At 61.0% G+C, this 21,804-nt stretch overlaps 2 protein-coding genes across 5 annotated transcripts; one reads left to right on the forward strand and one right to left on the reverse strand.

Annotated features, from left to right (window-relative positions):
- The first annotated feature begins 12 nt into the window (after nt 1-12).
- CDK3 (cyclin dependent kinase 3) lies at nt 13-4,237 on the forward strand. 3 transcript variants are annotated; one of them, XM_015235132.2, is made up of 8 exons: nt 13-92; nt 725-855; nt 1,194-1,271; nt 1,352-1,472; nt 1,563-1,733; nt 1,817-1,918; nt 2,200-2,403; nt 3,506-4,237. In XM_015235132.2, exons 2-8 carry the CDS (start codon nt 740-742, stop codon nt 3,629-3,631), a joined length of 918 nt encoding a protein of 305 aa, XP_015090618.1. In that variant the 5' UTR covers nt 13-92; nt 725-739; the 3' UTR covers nt 3,632-4,237. The 3 variants fall into 3 exon arrangements, with proteins under 3 accessions (XP_015090618.1, XP_015090619.2, XP_072795712.1); XM_015235133.3 differs by lacking the exon at nt 13-92 and adding an exon at nt 106-514; XM_072939611.1 differs by lacking the exon at nt 13-92 and adding an exon at nt 443-488.
- A 282-nt stretch (nt 4,238-4,519) lies between these two features.
- EVPL (envoplakin) lies at nt 4,520-20,635 on the reverse strand. Of its 2 annotated transcripts, none has more exons than XM_072939616.1 (22): nt 20,338-20,635; nt 17,921-18,020; nt 17,385-17,539; nt 17,155-17,281; nt 16,279-16,404; nt 16,044-16,082; nt 15,747-15,908; nt 15,562-15,669; nt 15,288-15,383; nt 14,192-14,317; nt 13,600-13,746; nt 13,119-13,273; nt 12,867-12,964; nt 12,395-12,567; nt 11,248-11,426; nt 11,023-11,161; nt 10,699-10,892; nt 10,229-10,325; nt 9,368-9,451; nt 9,125-9,235; nt 8,938-9,030; nt 4,520-8,212 (listed from the first exon to the last, which is right to left on the reverse strand). In XM_072939616.1, exons 1-22 carry the CDS (start codon nt 20,433-20,435, stop codon nt 4,772-4,774), a joined length of 6,048 nt encoding a protein of 2,015 aa, XP_072795717.1. In that variant the 5' UTR covers nt 20,436-20,635; the 3' UTR covers nt 4,520-4,771. The 2 variants fall into 2 exon arrangements, with proteins under 2 accessions (XP_072795717.1, XP_072795716.1); XM_072939615.1 differs by having other exon boundaries at nt 10,175-10,325.
- Nucleotides 20,636-21,804: the final 1,169 nt, after the last annotated feature.

Raw genomic sequence — 21,804 nt, forward strand, 5'->3', positions numbered from 1 at the left:
GGTGCAGCGCCGGCAGGGGCCAGGAGGGGGAGCCTCAGAGCAGCGAGGGGCAGCCTGCCAGGCAGTGAGGCTGCAGGAGCGCAGGGCTTCTGGTGAATTCTGGGCTGGGGGCCTGAGGGGAAGGTTCTGGGGGTGCCCAAGCCCACATTGGGTGCCCAGGAGGCAGGGGGGTCCCTCCTGCTAAGGTTCTGCCCTCACAGGAGGCCGAGCGTCTCCAAACAGGCCGGGCCCAGCCCCTCGCCCTGGCCCTGCGGCCTAGGGTGGAACTATGGCTTCTCTAGAAGCCCTTTCCGACCCCTGACCTCTGCCCCGAGCTGACCCCAGCCCCCTGGGCAGCCCTTCTGGGCAGCCTTCCGCCCCCAAGGCCTGGGCCTGGCTGAGCAGAGGCGGGGGCTCAGCCATGGAAGTTTGGGCCCTCCTGCACTCCGTAGCCGGGCTCAGGGGCAGCTGCTTCCTGGGACCTGGGGTTCCTGCCTGGCCTGGGCTGGGTGAGGGGCAGCCGGCTCCCAGCCAGGTTCCCAGGGAGGGCTGGGGGCTGCAGCTGGGGTGGAGGGCGGGAGCCGGGGCTCGGCCTGGCGGGCAGAGCAGTGTGATGAGCCCTGGGGGCCACAGGAGCCTGGGGGGGCCTGGGTGTGGGCTGGGCGGGGGGGGTGCCATGGAGGCTGGGGGGGAAGCAGGGGTGCTGTGCATGGGGGCGAACGCCCCAGGCGGCATCTGTTTCCAGGGCAGCTCTGCGGACATGGATGTGTTCCAGAAGGTGGAGAAGATCGGAGAGGGCACCTATGGGGTGGTGTACAAGGCCAAGAACAAGGAGACAGGCCAGCTCGTGGCCCTCAAAAAGATCAGGCTGGATTTGTGAGTGCGGGGACGGCCTCTGAGACCCCCTCTCTCCCAGGGGGTACCCTCAGCCCTGGGAGCTCCCCTGTCCGTCCCTCCCCTCAGAGTTTTGCATTCAACTCCTTTTCCCAGTGCTGCCCAGTTACACGGGGGCGGCCACAGAGGGGCCACACATCCTCCCCTTGGCCAGGTTTTCCCCTTGGCCCCTGGGGGTGAGGAGCATGTGCCCAGAAGCACAGCACCCCGTCACTGGGGGGTGGGCCATCCTTACGGAATAAGGAACACAGTTGACACCCCGGGAGCAGAAGTGCCCTTCTCAGCTCCTGCCTCCATTTCTGTACCCTCCCCTCCCATAGGGAGACTGAGGGCGTCCCAAGCACCGCCATCAGGGAGATCTCCCTACTCAAAGAGCTTAAGCACCCCAACATTGTCAGGTGAGCTGGGGAAGAAGCAGGAAAGTGGGCCTGTCCCCGTCTGGCTGGGAGCCATGTCCTGACAGGCATTGCCCGGCCAGGCTGCTGGACGTGGTGCACAGTGAGAAGAAGCTTTACCTGGTGTTTGAGTTCCTCAGCCAGGACCTGAAGAAGTACATGGACTCCACCCCGGCCTCCGAGCTCCCCCTGCACTTAGTCAAGGTACGGGGCAAGGACGCGGAGCACCGGCAAGCCCCACCCGGCCAGCCGCACATCCGCTCAGCCGGCTCCTTTCCGTGCTCGTTGTTCCAGAGCTACCTCTTCCAGCTGCTGCAGGGGGTGAACTTCTGCCACTCCCATCGGGTCATCCACCGAGACCTGAAGCCCCAGAATCTGCTCATCAATGAGTTGGGTGCCATCAAGCTGGCTGACTTTGGACTGGCTCGAGCCTTCGGGGTGCCCCTACGCACCTACACCCACGAGGTACCGTGGGATGAAGGCAAGAGAAGGGATGTCACCCCGAGCACTCGGCTACCCTGAATGACGCTGTTTTCTTGCTTCCGCAGGTGGTGACACTCTGGTATCGTGCCCCCGAGATCCTCTTGGGCAGCAAATTCTATTCGACAGCTGTGGATGTCTGGAGCATTGGTTGCATCTTCGCAGAGATGGTAGAGAGAGGGACATTTGTGGCCACAGGGAGACCATGGGCAGGGTCCTCCTGGGGTGGGGTCAGGGGGCTCTGATTTTCCAATTAGATGTGGATTTGGGGGTGTTTGGGTCTGGCTGAAGGACTGAGGAAACAGGTCTTTTTCCAGGAAAGGCCAAGATTTTCAGCACAGCCCTGGGAAAGATATCTTGAAGCTGCCTCCCTGGTCTGGCCTCTTACCTGGTACTGGATTCTGGATGACGAGGGAGTAGCCCCCACACCTTCTCCCCTTCCCCATTCCAGGTGACCCGCAGAGCCCTGTTTCCTGGCGACTCTGAGATTGACCAGCTCTTTCGTATCTTTCGGACCCTGGGGACACCCAGTGAAGCCATATGGCCAGGAGTCACCCAGCTGCCTGACTACAAGGGCAGCTTCCCCAAGTGGACCAGGAAGGGGCTGGAGGAGATTGTGCCCAATCTGGAGCCAGAGGGCAAGGACCTGCTCACGGTAGGTACGGGTGGGCAGCAGGGGAGGGCAAGACAGGCCTCCCAGCACCAGCTGCTGCTGTCGCCAGAAGTGTCCCTTTTGTCATCTAGCCTCTTATGTAACCCTGGCTTCTTCTGAGTCCGAGCTGGTCTCTTTTCTGACCCCTGTACACAGTTGGCTTGTCCCTGTGTGTACTGATTGTTCCACCTGGAGGCCTCTCCCTAGATCAGTCCAATGTTCACCTTCCCTTTTAAAACTTCTCTCTTCTAGTTAGCTTTGTTTTTATGCTGTGATACGTGCCCTTTTTCTCAGCCACCTTGTGTTTGGTGATCTTCTCCTGTGGACATCATTACACCATCTAAGCTATAAGCTTTCCCAGGCAGGGTCCACACCACCCTCTGCCTCAGTGGTTATGCTTCACACATGGCTGTTCAGAGTATGCTGCTTCCTGATGCCTCGGCCCCTGCCACAGTCCTCACTCACCCTTCCTGTCGCCCAATCTTGACCCCTTGCCTGGCCCAGGTAGAGCCATCCTTTCTGTTCACTAAGACTTGGAGCATGTTTCTCTCTTTAGTCTCATGTTGGGTCAGAGGAAGGCACGGCAGTATGTTCATCTCCAGGCTGTGTGTCCAGCTCTCCAGAGGACTGTGTGTGTGTACACAGTGCCAGCAGGACAGTGTGGACTCCAACCGAGGCTACTCCAAGGCAGGGGGTCCTTCTCCAGCCTGGCTGGGGTTAGAGATTTTGAATTTCTGCCCCACCCTCGATATGCCCCCTGGACAGGTTTGGCTCCCTCTTCCTAATACCTAGAGAGAAGTCTGTCTCAACTGGAAGTAGGCTGGAGCCTGGGAACTTCCATTAGGAGGGGGAGAGACTGACTCAGCCTTAGTACTTACTAGCCTGAAGGAGACAGAGGTGACTCAACAGGGCTGGACCAAAGCAAAGTCCATGTCCTCAGATTCCCGGACTGTCCAGAACTGGCTCACAAACTGGGAGGCAGTGGCTTCCTGTGGTTCTGGGTCTGAAGGCAGCTGCTTTGGGGCTTGGGGCCCTCCCACTGAGACCTGGGAGGATAATTCCTCTTCCAGCCACACCCTGGCCCAACCTCCGCCTTCCTCCACAGCAACTCCTGCAGTACGACCCGAGCCGACGGATCTCAGCCAAGGCCGCCCTTGCCCATCCGTACTTCTCGTCCACCGAGACCTCCCCAGCCCCGCGCCAGTGTATGCTGGAGCGATTCTGCCGCTGAGGACGTTTGAGGCCCCCCTCCCCCGCCTCAAAGCCTCTCTCCAGCTGCTGCCCCACCCACCTCCCCACCCACTTCCCAAGAATGAGGACACACCTGGGGAGAGAGCAGTTGGGCATCAGCTGTCAGAGGGCTGAGTCTGGGTTCGTCCCGCCAGCAGGTTAGCGAGTTCCTGTGTGGTTTGTTGGGTTTGACCGTGCCAATTCAAGGTGAGGGCGCGGAAGCCCCGTGCGCGAGGGGCCCGTCAGCGGCCGGGTCTGCTGGCGCTGAAACAGCAGGTGCCAAGGCGAGCAGGAAGCCTGCCCGGGCGCCAGCAAGGCCCTCCTGGTGCCCTTCAGCTGCCCAGCCTTCAGCTGCAGAGCCAGACCCTGAGGGGGAGGGTTCCCCTGGCTGGTCTTCTGGATTTAAAATGTTTTGGGGAAGAGTTGAGTTCCAGTTAAGAGTCCCAAGTTAAGCAGGAAGCAGGGCTGGGGAGAGAGGACATTCTCCTGACCCTGGGAGAGGTCCGGTGTGTGGCTGTTCTAAGTAGTTGTTCTGTCACCTAGGATATGCTTACGTTTGTTTGCCTCTGGCTTTAAGAACAGAAAATAAAACTGATATATTTCTGAATTTTCTAGTGTTTCTCTGCTTATGGCGGAACACCAGGGACTTACTGACAAGGGGGAGGTGGACAGAGGGTTCTGGCCTGAACTGAGAGGCCCTGAGCCAGTGGCAGGGAGGGGCTGGTCCATGATCTTCTGTGACCAGCCCACACATCAGATCCCTCCCAGAGGCAGAGGAGCCACAGCCCTCTGAAAGCACCCCGTACCCAGTGGGGTCACGTGGGAGGGACCCAAGCAGTGCTGTCCTTTGTGCTCATGCATCAGACAAATCCATTCCATGTGACCAAGATGCCGGGAAAAATCTGTTTATTGGAAGCACTGGTTGGGGAGGAGGGAAGGAAACAGAGCTGCTGGTCTCCAGGTCAGGGGATGGGCTGGGCACCAAAGTTAGAGGAGGGAGCCCAATACTGAGAACATCTGAGGAGCAGAGCAGCGATCAGAGGGAAGACCCACCCCTCGGATTAGGCTGCTCTAGGGGCCAGGGGTGCATGCATCCTACCCTCCCCCCTCACACACACTCCCCATGACTGCTTGGCCCCTATCAGCGCAGGGAGCGCGGGACGGTGGGGGAGGCTGAGTGGTAGCAGCGGTACCCCTCCAGCGAGGCTGGGAGGAGCAACAGGCCGCTCAAGGGGTCTTTCCGGCAGCGCCCCATGGCCTCCTTGTAGCTCAACCGCTCCTTGGAGATGGGGTCTGTCAAATCCTTCTCATGGCTGGCCTCATCCTGCAGGAGCTGGGCCAGCTCTTCACTGATCATGCCGGAGACCACGGCCTGCTCAATGGGGATGCGGCCAGTCCTCTTGGGGTCAATGAGCCCTCCGGTCAGGTGCTGCACTTGCAGGTGTGGGAGCACGCTCTCCCGGGGCATCCAGCCCTTCTGGACTGCCTCGCCCACTGACAGCCTCTTCTTGGTGATAGGGTCCTCGATGCCAGTGAAGGCCTTCTGGGCGTTGAGCAGCCTCTGTGTTGAGCTGTTCTCGATCAGGCCCCTCTCCAAGGCCTTGTGCACGGAGTAGCGCTCCCGGCTGAGGAGGTCCACGATGCCCCCCGTGGCTGCCTGCGCCTCCAGCAGCTTCTGCCCGGTGATGGGATCCAGCATGTTCTTGGCCACAGCCATCTTGATAGTGCACTTGTTGTCTGTGGTAGTGTCGTAGACCCCGGCGATGGGGAAGCTGTCCTCGCCGAGCCCAAGACAGAAGCTGGGAGAGAAGAAACTGGTGCTCTGAGGGGCCGGAGAGGTGAGCGGGGACTTAGAGATGATGGCGCCAATGGAGAGGGAGGAGCAGGGCTTGGTCTCCCCGGCCACGAGCAGGGCGAACTCACAGATGGAGAGGTGGCCTTCCTTGTAGAGATGGTACTCCTCCTTGGAGATGCGCCGGCAGTGCAGGGCGGCCTCGATGGAGTACTGCTTCCCGCTCTTGCGGTCCAGCAGCACCGACTCCTCCCCGCGGGGGCCCGAGGTGGTGATCTCCTCCCAGTCACACTCCAGCTCCTGCAGCTGGAGGTACTGGCCACGGTCGATGATGCCTCTCTTGTAGGCCTCATACGGGGACATGTCTGTCCCCGTCTCAGGCTCCAAGATGGAGATCTTGGTGGAGAGGTTGGTCTCTCGTGTCTGGGTCTCCTGGTTGAGCTCCTCTCGGCTCACCTTGGTGTGCAGGTCCCGGAGGGTCCTCTCCTTCTCGTAGATCTGGTCCTTCTCCCGGAGGATGGCCGCCTCCAGCTGCGAGAGCTCCTGGCCCCGCTGGGCTGCCCTCTGCCGCTCGCTCTCTGTCTTCTGGCTGAGCAGCTTCGACTCCTCCTGCAGCTGCAGCACCTTCTGCTGCTTCTGCTTCTCCAGCTCCCGCAGCTCCTGCTGCAGCTGCCGGCACTCCTGGTTCGCCTGGTCCCGGGCCTTCTGGAGCTCGACCTCCTCCTGCGACCAGGTCCTCTTCAGCGCCTCTGCCCGGTCGATCCGCTCCCGCAGGCGCCTTGCCTCCTCCTCCCGGCTCTGCCGGGCTGTGCGCTCCCTGTTGAGCGTTTCCCACACCCGGGAACGCTCTCCCTCCAGCACCGGGTCCTTCTCCACCCTGATCACTTCCTTGTAAATGGTCTTCTCTTGCGATTTGGTTTTCTGGAGCACGTCGACCTGGACCTGCAGGTTCTTGCACTCCCGGTTCAACTCTGTCACCTGAGTCTTCTCCTGGTCCAGGTCCCGCCGCAGGGCTTCTGCGGACTTTTCCAGATCCGGGTCCTTCTCCAACTTGACCACCTCCTCCATGATGATCTTCTCCTGCACCGCAGGCGGCCGCTTCTCCAGCTCCTGGACCTTCAAGGTCAGCTGCCGCAGCTCCCTCTCCACAGCCAGCTTCTTGCTGCGGTCCTCCTGGAAGCTGAGCAGCCCCTCCTTCTCCTCCACGGCGGCCCGCAGCTGCTGCACCTCCCGCTCCAGCTGCCGCCGCCGGCCCACCTCCTCGTCCAGGCTCCGGCTCAGCCGGCTGTGGTCCTCGCGGAGCTTCGGGTCCTTCTGGGTGACCACCACCTCCTGCACCACCACCTTCTCCTCGGGCCGCCTCCTCTCCAGCAGCATGTACTTGTTCTGCAGCTCATAGACCACGTCCTCGGCTGCCCGCCGCTTTTGGGCCGCTTCCCGCACCTCCTGGCGCAGCCGCTGGGCCTCCTGCTCCAGCACCGGGTCCTTCTCGTGGCGCACCACCTCCTTGTTCACCGTCTTGGTCTCCACCTTGGACCGCTCCCGCCTCCACTCGTCGCGCTCCCCCTGCAGCCGGATGAGCTGCTCCTGGGCCCGCCCGCTGCTGTTGACCAGCTCGTTGAGCTGAGCCTTCAGGCGGTCAATCTCCCGCAGCACCTCCGGGCTCCTCTCATGCCTCACCACCTCCTGCGTCACCTGCTTGTACTCCACCGTGGGCTTCTGCGCCCGCAGGACCACCAGGTCGGGCAGCAGCTGCTCCACCTCCTTCTCCACGCTGCTCCTCTTGCTGGCCGTCTCCTGCAGCTTGGCCCTGAGCCGCGAAATCTCCCGCTCCGTCTCCGGATCCACCTGGAAGATCTCATTGACGCGCTCCTGGAGGTCCACTCTGGGCTTCTGCTTCTCCACCACGCAGTACTTGCCCTGCAGCTCCTTCAGCTCCCTGGCCAGTGCCTCGTTCTTACTCCTCTCCCCCTCCAGGAGGCTCCTCAGCCTGGACGCCTCTTTGAGGAGGCCTGGGTCCTGCTCCACCTTCTTCACTTCCTTCACGATCACCTTGGGCTCCACGGCGCTGATCGCCAGCTCTAGCTCCGTGATGCGAGCCTGCAGCTTGGCCATGGCCTCCTCCGCCGCCTTCCTCTGCGCCACGTCCTCCTGCACCTGCAGCCTCAGAGCCCGGGCCGCCTTGACCATTTCCAGGTCCTTCTCCACCTTGACCACTTCTTTCACCACGACCTTTTCCTTCACAGTCGCCTCCTTCCGCTCAAGGGCCAGCAGCTCTGTCTTTAGCTCCTCCAGCTGGGACGAGATGGCGGTGTTCTCTGCCCGCAGGTGCTGGATCTCACTGCTGAGCTGGGCCGCCTGGCTGTCCAGGCTGGGGTCCCTCTCCACCTGGGTGACCTCCTTGGTTAGCAGGTGAGGCTGTGTGGCCTTCCTCTTGTTCTCCAGCTGCATGACCTTCTGGGCTGCTGCCTCCAGGTCTGCCTGCAGGCTGGCCTGCTTCTTGCCCTCGTCTTCCACCTGAGACTTCACCCTGGACAGGTTGCTCTCCAGCTGGGGGTCCCGGTAAAACTCCACCACTTCTTTCTCCTCCAGTTTCTCTAAGGGCCGCTGAGTCCTCAGCTGCAGCAGCTGGTTCCTCTGCTCCTCCAGCTCATGCTGCACCTGGGCCACCCGCCTCCTCTCCTCCTCCAGCTGGGACTTCAGGGCCTCTGACTCCCTCCCGGCTTGAGAGGGGCTATCCGACCCCTGCTGTGCATCCTGGGTCACCTGGATGTCCTCACTGAGCTCCTTCTGCAGAGTAAGAGGAAGAGGGAAGAGTGCCAGGGCGAGCGGAGGGAAGGGAAGGGATAAGCCCATTCCCACCCCCCCTCCTGAGCTCAGACCCCTCCCTGCTTCCTGAGACTTCCCAGTAGGTCCCAGGAGGTGGAGCTAAAGACCTGGGAGGCTTGGAGGCAGGATTTTGAGAGGCTCTATCAATGCCCAGGATGTTAGGATGCAAGGCAGTGTTCAGGGTGAGTTTGCACTAGAATGTGCAAATAAGAAGTTCCTCCCTTCCAAACCTTTTCCCCTTCCCCTTCCATCTAGGCTCAGAAATGGGCCCATACTCCTCTGAGGGGTCCCGGAGTACTCCTCTGGGTAGGAGAAAACAATCAAGTCCCTCGGCCAGTCACCAAGAGTCATGGAGAGCTTCGGGCTCCTGGTCTCCCATGGATGGAGACCTAAGTGACCTCTTGCCCCAGGTCCTAAGGCTGAAGACTTTGTGAAGGCGTTTCTCCTGTCTGCATGTGGGGGAGTCACTGCCCAGTGGCTAAGCTGTGACTGCATTGAGTGATATCTCCTGGTGCTAACTCTGAGGTGGAAACCATCCTGGAAGAGCAGGTGGGAGAGCACTGGGGGAGGGGCCGCTGAGTCTGTCCCAGGCTGTGGGCTGCCGGGGGAGAGGGGAAGGAAGACTGCCAACTCAACGACTGGGCCAGGCTGCCTGGTGCAGGAACAGATGGGCATCACCTCCATACCTTCTCCAGAACCTTCCTGGCAAACTCCAGCTGCTGCAGTTGCTGCTGGTTCGCAGCTGTGACCTCAGTGTAGGTCTTCATCAGGCTCTTCTCCTGAAGCGGCCAGAGGGAGGGAGAGGAAGGGGGGGTCTCAGAGGCTGCAGAGCAGGCACCAACGGATGCAGAGACCCACCCAGTCCCGTCTCACCTGAGCCTGGATGCTCTCCTGCAGGGAACCCACTCGGGGTCTCTTGGGGGCCGACCCCACCTTGGTGGGCTCCAGGGAATAGCGGTAGGTGTCTGCTTGCAGCTCGTAGTCCTGAGTGGGGCAGGGAGTGGACAAGAGGCTGGTGGTCAGTGGGGGAAGCTGGCAGGGGAGGGTGGCGTGGGAGACTGGCAGAAGGAGTGAGGGCAGGTGAGTAAAGAGGGACAAGCTGAAGTAACTGCTCACCTGGAGGGCTGCCTGCAGGTGCTGGGAGAGGCGGGATGCCATGGCCCTGTCCTGCTCTCGGCCCTGGACCTCCTGCAGCAGCCTCTGCCGGGGAAGAAGTGAGTCAGGAAACACCACTCACTGGACTCCCCTCCAGCTGGGCACCTCCAGGGCCACAGGCAGCCAGCCCAGCCCACGGGCAGGACGGGCTACATGGAAAACAGCCTCTTCTTCCCCATGACCCTCTGTGGCCTCTGATGGGACATTTCACCCTCCCCCCCAATACCTGGCCATCCTATTTACTCCTCAGGCCTCAGCCTGGGTGTCAGTTCCTTCCAGACTGCTTGCCCTGACCCCTACACGTGTCCTCAGTGGGCTCCCACAGCGCTCTGGCTCTTCCACAAAAGTGCTCATCAGCATCGTGACCGGAGATGCACCGGCTGCCCTCTGGGACTGCGGGCTGCCTGAAGGCCGAGCTGTATCCCGGCCCCTAGTTCATTACTTACGTGTAGTAGGGGTCAGCAAGTATGAGGATGCAGGAAGAGCTGGAACCCCCAGAAGTATAAAAGCCGCTGCCCATCTCTGACCATACAAAGAAGCACTGGCCATTTCAGTGGGCAAAATGAAGCATTTTGTGTGGTGGGTGGTGGTGAGTGACCCAAGGCCTCTGTGGTCTGAGCTTTGAGGTCATTAAAACACTGGCCACTAGGGGGCCACATGCGCACAGGCAGCGCTCCCTGTTGGGATGATGGCCAGGGAGGTGGTCATGGCTTGAGGGCCTAGCTCTGGGTGCCGGCCCCCAGGTCACCTGCAGCCCCAGCCCCTCACCTTCTGCGCCTGCAGCTTGTAGGTGATCTGGCTCGGCCCGTCGCTGGGCCGCACCTGGTTGTGGGGCAGGTGCTCCAGCCAGGAGTTCAGGTTGTCCCTGCTGTTCTTGAACTGCTGGTAGGTGAGGCTGGCGTCCTGCACCATCTTCTCCCTGCAGGAGGGTGAAGCCCAGAGAAGAGGTGAGAGCTGCCTTCAGAGGACAGGTGAGGGGTGCACGGAAGAGGCTGGTGGGTGCCTCCTTCCCTGGGACAGGTCAGGAGGCCCAAATGACCCTCCCTCCCATGCTGATCTTCTAACTCTGGCCCTATTCTGTACTGGGCATTCAGAGATGGACCAGACAGCCTCTGCCAGGTACCACATGGGAGGTCAGTGCAGTTATTACCCCCTTTTAGAGGTGAGAAAACAGCCTCAGAGAGGTGAGGTCACTAGTCCAAGGTCACTATTCCAAGGTCACACAGCTTATCAGCAGTGGCTGCTGGGCACTGTGGAAGCATGCCATGAGCCCCAGTGACCCAGCCACTCACCGCAGGTCCAGCTGGTCCCCAACAGCATGGTAGCGGTCGGTGAGGGCCCGCACCTGGCGCTGCTGGTACGGCAGGTCAGGGCAGAACTCATGGAAATTGTTCTGCAACGCGCCGCACATGTGCTCGGTGGCCTTCAGCTCGCGGTGCAGCCCCAGCACGCAGGCCTGCTGCTCCAGCAGCCCCCTCCGCTGGTGCTGGGGGAGAGGGGCCACAGCACGATGTACCCGTGAGGTTTGGTGAGAGGCCATGTGCACCCTCCACCTGCCCCCCAGTGCTTGGTCAGGCTGTGCCCCGCTCCTGCCAGGAGGCCACCCAGCCCCTTACCTGCAGCTCGCTGACCCTCTCCTGCAGCGCACCCGGCCCAGCAGGGAGGGGGGCCTCCTGTGCCAGGGCGGACTCGAAGCCTCGGATGACTCTGTCCGCATCCCGGATCTGCCGCTCCAGACCCAGGGCAGCCTGAGCTCTGCCACAGTGGAGGCTGAGGGTCAGACACCTCCTTGGCCACACCGTGCTGCCCTGCCCAACAGCCCCCAGCCCCAGAGTACTCACTTCTCCCTGTACTGGCTGCAGAGAACCTTCACGTCACTGTACTTGTTCTTGACGTTGTTGAGGGCCACGGGCAGGTGCAGGGCGGTAAGGCCCACGGGCCGCGCTGACAGAAAAGCCTCACACTCCTGCTGGGCCGCCTCCTTCTCTGCTCCCAGTTTCTGCAGCCGCTGGGCGGTGCCCTGGGGTGGGGGTGGGATGCTGAGGACCTCCTCTCTGGGCAGGTGGGTACCACCCATCCCTCTCTCCAGCCATGTCAGCCTAACTCTGCCCATGAGGCCTGAGAGTGTGGTGGGGACATTCTTGGGCTCAGTCCCTGTGTGGATGACCTTGGATAGGTCAACCTCTCTGATCCTCAGTCTCCTCATTGACAGAGTGCTCGATGGGAGGATGAAATGAGACCCTGTGTGTAAGGAGCTCTTGCCCAGGTCAGTACTCATGTCACCATCCTGTTCATGACACTTTTAGTTCTCTGCCCTGTTGCTCCAAGCAGCAAAACCCTAGCTCCATCCACTAGGGGTTATTTCATTCTTTTTTTTTTAATCAATTATTCACTCATCTATCCCATAAGCCACTGGTGCCAACTCTGAGCCACGCATTGCCTACCTTCCAGTCTAATTGGACTTCCAACGCCCCTGATACAGTAGACGCTGTGACTTCAAAATTCCAGGACCAATTTGGAAACTGCCTGGGCCCAAGAGAGCTGCCAGGTCCCAGGGCAGTTGTAACCAGTGCCCAGCGTGGGCAGAGGGACTTGTAGAGACTACACAGCGCCTCCTTCTGCCTTCTCCTCCTGCTTCCTCCTCCAACACCTCAAAGTCCCCTTGGCCCGAGGACCCAACACCTGCAATCTGTAACACCTTTCCCGCTTCTGGAGCCCTCCCTCCCGGCCAGCCCTCTGACCGAGCTGAAACGCTGCCTCCCAGTAACTCCGGTGTATTGTGGACTGAGAATAACAAGTTGCACAATAATGTGAACAATGTGATTCAAATTTTTAAAAACCAAATCCAAACAGTGCATTTGAATAGAAACTGGCTTGAAAGGATATAACCCAAACTGCTGCCCCCCCAGGTGTAGGGAAGGGGCGGCTCTCACTGTTAGCCCTTCTGAATCCTTTTGTGATTGTGTTTACACTTCTGCAACCCCTCACCTTGTGGCTTTGGATGCGTCCCTCCAGGTCCTCCAGGGGGCTGGTGCGGCTCAGTGGGGTTCGGGCCCAGGCCAGCACCTGCCTCTCTATCTGCCCCAGGTCCTCCCCAAGCCGGGTCATCTGCGTCAGGAGCTTCTGGGCCTGTGGGTCAGCTGGGGCTAAGCCGGTCGGAGCTGGGGGAATAGGATGCCTGTGAGGGTCCAGGGCCTACATCATGTCTGCCTGTCTGCCCGTCTGCTTCACGGCCTCCTCCCTGAGTGCCTGCAGAAGTGCCTGTGTTGCGTAGGGTGGGATGGGGGAGGGATGGCCTAACTGAGGGAGGGACAGCCCCAGGGGCTCACCAGCCCAGGAGCAGAAGTCCTTAATTCAGGGTCACCCTCTGCCCCCTGCAGTTCCCACAGCGACCAAAGCGGGGTGCTACTCCCTCTCCGCCAACAACGCCTCCGCCCATGCTCGGGCCAGCCCTCGGTACCCTGCTGGCTGGGCCGCGAGGGCTCCACAGAACTGGCCTTCAGGCGGCTCTGGACTGTGGTCAGTTTCTGCTTCAGGGTTTGCAGCTCCGAGTCCAGCCTGGAAGGAGGAGGAGATCAGAGGAGGAAGTCTCTCCACTCTCTTCCCCAGCCATCACTGGTCCAGGTGAAGGCTGGGCAATGGCCTCAAACCACAGGGCCTGGGCTGGGCCCACACCTGCCTCCTGCCCCTGAGGATCCCCAGGCAGACGCACCTGGAGGCCCTGGCCATGGCCTCAGGGTCTGGGGCCGGGACGCACAAGCAGGCGGCTGGGACACGTTTGGTCTCGCCTGCCAGGCCCTGGACTACCCAGGTGTGCGGGTCAGTGTTGTCCATCAGTGTATACCGCTCACCCCGCAGCAGCTGCACCTGGGGAGGGGGGCAGGTGGGGAGGGACTTACGTAGGCTCAAGGGCCAGGCTGGAGAAGGGATCAAGGCCAAGTTGGGGTAGAAGCTGGGGACAGGGACAGTGGGGACAGGAGCTGAGACAGGGGCAGGAGTAGGGGTGGGTGGTGCTGCGGCAGGGACAGGGAGAGGCCAGGGCAGAGCTTGGAGAGGAGTGGGGCTAGGGCAGGGGTGGAGCAGGGGTGGGGTGGCGTGGTGGCAGGAATGGTAGGAGTGGGGCAGGGGTGGGACTGGAGGCAGCAAGGGTGGGGTGGGCCGGGCCGGGGGAGCTGGGCGGGCCAAGGCTGTACTTCTCCTGAGTCCCAGTCACAGATGCTGTCCACGTGCAGGGGCTGCTGGGGGCAGTTCCTGCGCTGCGGCAGAGGGGCCACCTCCCGGCTCTGCAGCTGCAGGTCCCCAACGGTCTTCTCGGCCTTGGCCAGCTGCTTCTCCTCTGCCTGCAGGGTCCCAGGCAGTGGGGGCTCAGGCCCGTCCCATACATGCCCCCCAAGAGGGTGAGGGGTCTGGCCTTCATGAAGACAGGGTCTCTCAGTGAGCAAAGTAATAGGAGCCCCTCCCTGGGGACCCAAGGTCTGGGTGTGCTGGTTGAGATGGGGTAGGGGGCTGCCCAGCATTACCCAGATCTCCAGAGAGGGAGCTGGAGGGGCCTCAGACCTCTCCAAGGCAGCCCCTGCGACATTACCGCAGAGGAAGCTGGGGTCCAGAGTTGGAAGGGCTGCTTGGTAACAGACCAGGCTCCCCCTGCTGGAACAGACCCCCTTCTCCTACCCCCAAGGCTGGAGCTCCGGGCAGGAATAAGTACCCAGGAGGCGAGAGGCCCAGACACACAGGCAGGCCCTGTCTGCAGGAGTAGGTTCAGGTGTCCAGGTGGGGCCGTCTCACCTCCAGCTGTCGCAGCAGCTCTGTGGGGGTACCAGGGGCGCCCCCAGGGCCGGGGCTGTACTGGGTGTCCAGGCTGGAGTGGAGCTTTGCCAGGGTCTGGCTGACAGAGTCGGCCTCCTCCTGGAACTGAGGTTGGCGGGCGGTCAAGGGCAGATCTGGGGCACCCGCTGCCCGCAACCCTGCAAACCAGCTCGTGTAAACCGGCTAAACCCAAGCAGCCACTTGCCATACACTGTCAGCCCTTCTACTCAGGCAGAGGGGCCTTTTTAACTGGAGTGCTCTGCAAATGGGACATTTGGGGTCACTGAACTTAATTTCTATTAGTGTCATAAAACACTTTGGTTTGGGGCCTTCCCCACAGATAAAGGGCAGTGCCTCTCCTGCCTCATCCAGCACCTGGGGTCGTCCTGGCTGCGGCCCCAGGGTGGGTGGCCGGGTGTCTCAGAGTAGAAGCTGGGAAAGTGCTTTAAAGAAACCTTGCACAGTTGGGTGAAGGGAAATTCTCGTCAACAGGCCGGATAATGGTGTTGTGAGGTGTATAGGAAAATACCTTTTAAAAAAAGACGAAGGAAGGAAAAAAACTCCTTCATTTTCTCAAATTCTCGGAGTACATTAAACATTTTGGTTGGCAATTACTAAAACAACAACTCCCTATTGTATATTGTGTCAGTGTTTCTCAATCCTTGTTTCATTATTGTCCCTTCCGAGGAGTTTTTTAGATTTTTTTTCTTTATTTTCCCCATTATCACCGTGAAATTTTAATACCACAGATAAGCTATAGATCCTTTACATGTGTATATCTGTAATTTATGCATAAAAGGTATATTTTTCCCCCATAAGAACCAACTCTCATCCTGCTGAGAAAGTATGTGTGACATTTTCCTTCTGAGACCTAGTCATGACACAGCTCTGTCATATTGTTGTTGTATGTTTTTTTTGGTGAGGGGAGGTAATTAGGTTTATTTATCTTAATGGAGGGACTGGGGATTGAACCCAGGACCTCATGCATGCTAAGCACGTGCTCTGCCACTGAGCTGTACTCTCCCCTCCACAGCTCTGTCATTTTTATGAGGTGCCCTGAATCCGAGATGCTCACCCGGCGGTAATCCTCCACGTGCTGCAGGTGGCTCTCTTGGCAGATGCACAGGTTCAGGAAGTTCTGCCACTCCATCTTCAGGGCCTCCTGGTGGGCCTGGGGGCAGGAGCATGAGGCCCTTGGACCATGCCCTGCCCTGGTCTGTCCACCCACTCACTCACTTGGAGGGCCCTGCCCACTGTCCTCAGCCTGGGCCACGTCTCCCTCTCCCCAGCCTCCCTGGGAAGCGCCTCAAGTGAGGAAGCGGGGATCCCTAGTGCCTGGGCCTCTGCACCTGGATGGGCCCCACAGCCGGATGCCCGAGCTCCACCATGCGCTCCCCGTCATCCTCCAGCTGGTTCACGCACTGCTCCTGGCCCAGCAGCTCGTGCTGCTTGAAGTGCTGGGAGAGAGTCGGGGAGCTGGCAGTGAGGATGAGGATGTCCTTGTCCCCCCCCAGCCCCACTCTCCCCCACTGACCTCGTACTCCCTCCGCATGCCCGCAGGGTCTGCCGTGAGGTCACTCCAGTCCTGCTGTAGGATGTGCTGCTGCTGCTGGGCCAGGGCGCTCAGCTGGCGTGTGCAGCCCTGCAGGTGTGTGTACAGGCTGCCCAGGCTCTGCCCTCGCCACGAGGCCGCCTTCTGTTCTCCAGTGAGAGGCAGGGAGCGAGAAGGGGTAGCGAGCGGTTAGAAACGCTGGCCCCAGCGAGGCAGCAGGCAGCCAGCACCTGCCCCACTCCCAGACCTCCCAGTCGGCTTGGCCCTTCCTCTGCTCACCAGTAGGTCCCGGTATTGGCTCCGAATGGTGGCCGCATCCTGTCTCGACCAAGGGAGAGAGAATGCAGGCTCAGTGAGAGGTGGGGTGCAGGGGAGAACGCACCTCATGCCCTGGGCCATCTGTGCCCCATTCCTCCATCCCTAGCCCCAGAGGGCCAGCCAGGCCTAGCTCGGGCTCTGATGGGAGAAGGGGGCTGCGGCGGAGCAGGGGTGTGTGCCTGGACAGCTCACCCACCGGCCCTATGAGGCTCCGCAGCTGCTGCCCATAGGCCTCGATCTCCTTCTGCAGGATGTTATGCTCGGCGATCTGCTGCTCCAGCTCCGCCATGCCCGGCCCATACTGGCCCTCGCAGACCTGCTTCTGCAGAAGAACTGGCGACTCAGCTCTGCTGCAGGGCCTGGGGTGGGAGCCCTCCCGCACCCACCAGCACCCTCCCCGCATCCTCATCGGCAGGGGTGGAGCTGGTCATCTGGGTAGTGGGTGGACAGGCCAGGTGGGCGCCTGGGTGAGTGGCTGGCGGCTCCCCCAGGGGAACATGCTGTTCTCCAGTGGTCCTGGCCGAGGCCTCAGCATTGCATGACTGCAGGCCCTGAATCCCACTGGTCCCCGGGACTCAGGGCTCAGCCTCTGAAAAGTCTCCCCACTGTGCTCTGCCCCCTCCCGGGCCCTGGCTCCTGCCTGGACACCTCCAGTCTGGCTCCAGGAGCCTAAGCATCCCCTGCCCTGCCTTCCCCCATCCCTTCATTGTCATCCCGGCACCCCTTCTGTTGTGACATCAAAGCACAACTCCTCACCTAATGTTTAGGGTACCCGTGATCTGGTTCTGCCTACCTGCCCAGAAAACCCCACTTCCCGTCACACCCCAGGCTTCCTCCAGGCAGGAGGCTCTGTTCCTTTTTTTGGAATATCCTCTCCTCACCACTTCATCCCGACCCTGCAGAGCCTGCCCGCCTGCAGGAAGCCTTCCCTGACTGCACCGTTCTCTCCCTTCCCAGACCCCTAGCCGTCCCCCGTCCCTGACAACATGAAGCTCTGTATTGTTCTCTGATTGCTGCCGGGTGTGCCTCTGAGCTCCCGGAAGTGTCTCCGACACTGGGGATGGCCGCTGACCTGCTTCTGCTCCAGCACCCGCGCCCAGTCGACCCTGGGCCCTACGTCGGGCGGCAGCACCATCTTCTCGTACAGGGCGCGGTACTCGGCGCACTCCTGGGTCACCCGCTCATGCAGCTGCTTGATGCTGCCAAGGAGGTGGCCAGTAGGTTGGAGCCGGGCCTGGGGCTCCACCCGGACCCCCAGCGCCTCCAACCTTGAGCCCCAGCCCCTGCCACCACCCTGCTCACTCCTTCTCGATCTCCTCAGCCTGTGGGTGCTTGAGCCTCTGGGCCTTGTCCACGTCCAGGAAGAGGTCCTTCAGCAGCCCCTCGGCCTCCTTCAGGCTGCGGCCTACCTCCTGCCGGTGCTGCAGGGCCTGGTTCTGCTCGCTGTGCTGCCGGTCCTGCGGCGTGGGACAGCATCCTCACTGCCCATCACTGCTGCCTGAGCCCCACCCCGAGGGACCCTGGCCAACCTTGGTGCCTGCACCGGCAGGTGGCTGGGCTCACGTACCCTTGGGGCAGACTCAAAGACACAGGGAGGCCCGGGCCCCCTCAAGCCTCCTTGACCCTCCAGGCTAGAAGCCCAACAGAGGAGTGGTAAGCCCTCTCTCCCACTATTTAGGGAGTGGCCAGTGTTCTGTGGCCACTCCCTAAACAGTGGCCAGTGTTCACAAGGCTGTCTGTTCATCTTTAGTGTGATGAGTGGACACGCCAAGGACCACCAGGCGTGACAGTGGGCCTCCTACGCCCCCACGTCCTGCCATCTGTCCCCCAGGCCTCACCTGCTGCAGCTTCTTCTGGGTCTCCAGGATGTCCCTCTCCACCTGGTCGGCGTTGGCCTGCATGCGGGAGATGAGCAGGGCCAGCTCCTGGGTGGCAGCCCTGGTGGGTCGGTGCGGGCAGAGGGCAGCATGGTTGGAAAGGTTCCCTCTGTTCTCCTTGGGCAGAGGACTGCCCACCTGGGTGGGGTCCCCTGCGTCTCCCTGCCCCATCCTGCCCAAGAGCCAGGCTCACTGCCCCGGAGGGAGGAGTCCAAGACCTGGAGAGCACTGGTCTCTCTGTAGGAGGCTCCATGAGACACCCAGTCTTGGGCTGGGGAGCGTGGCTTCCACACAAGGGTTCAGAAAAATGAGGGTCCTGGGTGTGTGCAGCACTGCAGAGTGGGCCAAACTCCCTGCCCTGAAAGTGTGTTCCCAGCTCCATCCGGCTCCCTGCTGCTTCTTTGGGCTGGACGACAGTCGGCCCAGGAGTGAGTCACTGGCTTAGCTCCTAATACCTGAGACCGCATGTCTGGGACTTGGGGAGGGGCAGTTGGGCTGGCTGGGGGCAGGGGAGCAGCAGCATGTCCCCCCAGCCCAACTTCCTCCCACCCCAGTCCTGTCTCCCCCTGCTGCCTTGTGCCTAAGCTAACAAGCTTTCAGAGGAGCCACAGCACCAGGGCAGGGGGAGGCCAAGAGATTGCCAGGGCACCCTAACATTTTCCAGATTCGGGGGGTTCAGAGCCCAAATTGGGACCTGACTTGCTCCAGCCACACAGCCAGGAGCTGAATATGAACCTGAATCAAGTCCCCAGGTTCATACCCAGGCTTTTTTCCCAGACACTCAGCAGCCTCTGCAGGGCACCTGTTCTGTGCTTGAGTTCACTCTCTGGAGCCTGGAGGGTCAAGCAGACTTAATAAAAAGCAGAGTGGTCTAAGGCTCAGAGTGGTCTAAGGTCACAGTCCTGGGGAAGAAGGGAAGCCTTTACCAAGCTGAGCCTTGAAAAGGGGTCAAAGGATAAGCCCCGCCCACCCGCCCCCTCCCCAGGCAGAGGGACGGTGCCACAAAGACAGCCTGAAGGCACTCTGGCCAGACAGCCTGGTTTTAATCCTTCTCCATCACTACGGCTGTGTGGTCTTGGGCAAGTTGCTTAACCTCTCTGTGCTTGAGGTTCCTCACCTGTAAAGTAAGGCTCTAACAATATCTATCTCACTGTGTCATTATGAGTGTTAAGAGAACTAATTTATCTGAAGTGTCCAGTACTGAGCCTGTGCAGAGTCAGCACCTGGTAAGTGTTAGTTTTTAATTCCACTAGAATGTAAGTACCGTGAAGGTAGGGACCTGTCGGTTCTGTTTTCAGGGGCATTCCCGGGGCCTGGTACAGAGGTGGCACACAGTGGGTGCTCGATAAGTACGTGTTGAACAATGGTGAGCCGTCTTTGGGGGCCTGCAGCCAGGGCACAGGGCCGTGGGGACCAAGCTGCTGGGATCCTACCTGAGGGTGGGAATTTTGGGTCCTGAGCCCTGGGAGGGCTGTTCCTGCCCGGAGGAGCACACTCCACCCTGGGCAGGGCCCAGGAGCCCCAGGGAGGACAGGTCACTCCAGTGAGAGTCTTAACTGCTGTCTTTCCTGTCTGCCTAGAAGCCGAGCCTCACTGTCCTCGAACTGATCCCTATCGGGGTAATGGGCCTTCCATCTCTGCTCTCAGCACCACACCCAGGACCCCAGGAGAGCTGCCACCTCCATCCTGCAGAGGGGACTGATGGCCAGTGAGCAAAAGAATACTGGCCAAGTCTTTTCATAGACTGTGGGGCTCTGGAGAGCTGGGCTGGGCCCTGCAGAGAGCTGGGTGAACTGAGGGAGGCTCTGAGGATGCCCCGGGCCCACAGGCCCCTCCTGGTTCCCCACAGCATCCCCTCCCCAAACCCATACGATGAAGGAATCACCCCAACTCTAACAAAACTCTCAAGCCGCGAGGTACGAGCCGTGTGGGGAAGGCTGCACGGCCCTGTCTCCCTGCAGCTGGGCACCCCACCCCCACCTCTCCGCTCCTCCAGCCTCAGTCCCTCTGCCCACCCTGTGACCAGGTCCCAAGGGTCATCCCAGTCCCAGCGGAGTCTTGAGGGCAGGAGTCTAGGACACGGAGCCAGGCCCTCCCAGCGGAGAAAGGCAGCTTCTCAGGCCCCTGTCCAGCGCCTCTGCAGAGCAGCCCCAACCCGTGGCCCTCAGGCCCCCTGGAGAATGTGGAGAGCTCCAGGCCAGCCCTGGCCTCTTGCCAGGCCTCAGAGTGGCGTGGGCCAGGAAGAGAGTCCACCCGCAGGCTCTTTGGCCTTGGGACACCAAATGCCAGCACTGGGCTCCAGCCTGCTGCCTCCAGGTGGCTGGAGCACCTGGTCTGGCACCACCCCCGCCCTGGCCCCCTCTCCCGGCCCTGCTCACCGGCTGTGCTTGCTGGGGGAGCCCTTGGGGGAGACTTTGGCAGAGGAGCCCTTGGGGGACCCCTTCCCCTGGGAGGCTTTGCTCAGCCCCTTGAACATGGTCGTGAAGGCAGGTGCCGGCTCAGGCTGCGCTCGGCCGGTGCGGGAGGGCGGATGGCAGGCGTGCGTCCTCGCGGGCTGCTCAGCCGGGCTCTGGAGAGGTGAGGCGGCTGGGCACCAGGCAGGCAGTTTCTGGGTGGCCCCTCCCCGCAGGCGAGGCGGCGAGAGCGGCCGGCCAGGCTGCTGCGCATGCCCCCACGCTCACCCACACTCACGCCTGCTCCTGTACAACCAGTTTGGGAGGAAAGGGCACAGCCCAGAGGGCGGGTCCAGAGCCTGCCCAACTCTCCGAGAAGGTTTGGACTTGTTACACCTACACACCCAGAGGGAGCCAGCAGTGGTCACACCCAGATGGGAAAACAGCCAGGCCCAGGAGGGACAGGGCTCCAGACAGACGGACGCGCGGATGCATGTGCAGGCTCAGGGACAGAGGCCCGGCCTTAGACCTGAGGCTCGGGGTTAATAAACACCTCCAGCCAACACAGTGCTATCAGGCAGGCCCCCACCCACAGCTGGGGGAAGCTCAGGGCGGGCGGGAAGGCCTGGGCTCTCTGCTTACCACCAGGGTGCCCAGGTCTCTGCTCCATGTCCTCCACTGACATGATGGGGCAGCCAGGGGGCATTTGCCCCAGACAACTGGCACTAGGCACATTTTGAAAGTGGTCACCACCCAGCTGGCCCAAGGTTGCTCATCTGGCTGGCTGGTCATCCCGTCCGTCCACGGCTCCAGGGCCAGATGCAGTCAGTTGCGCATCATTGGGATCCTCAGAAGGGTTCCAGGCCAGCTCCTCAGGGGCTGGGACTTCCCCTGGGCCCCTCCCCCCAGGCCCCCAGCACTAGCCTGCAGGTGCTGCTAAGCCTTGGGTCCTGTAGAGCCTCCTGGGAACCCACTGTACTTGGGTTTTCCTACCTGCCCCTCCTCATTCCCCAAAAGTGGCCCATGGTGGCTTTTCTGAAGTTGGATAGAGTGTCCAACAGCAGTGCCAGTTTCTTAGCCTTTTCCTCACATCGAGGGCCAGAGAGGTCATCTTGGGAGCTGCCTTCTCCTGTAGTGGTCCCCAGGGTCTTCAAGAAAGGAGTGGGTCCCCCTGTTTCCAGGCACTCATTTCACTGGCCCAGCTCAAGAAGCCCCTTCAGTAGATCTGGAGTCATTCCTGGAACCATTTGTTTTGGTGGAAGCAGCATTTGAGGGGGAGCTAGTGGGGAGCGGTGTAGACATATTGGGTTTGGAGCACTAGGACATCCTGGCAGGCCCAGCTGAGAGCAGAAAACATCCAGGGAAGAGATAAGGGTCCTGGGAGACTGGGGAGATCAGGGACAGAGGCCTGAGACTGGCCTTATGCTCCATGGGACAGAAAAGGCCGGAGGT

This window comes from Vicugna pacos, chromosome 16 (genome assembly GCF_048564905.1).
Source record: "Vicugna pacos chromosome 16, VicPac4, whole genome shotgun sequence".
NCBI classification, from domain to species: Eukaryota; Metazoa; Chordata; class Mammalia; order Artiodactyla; family Camelidae; genus Vicugna; species Vicugna pacos.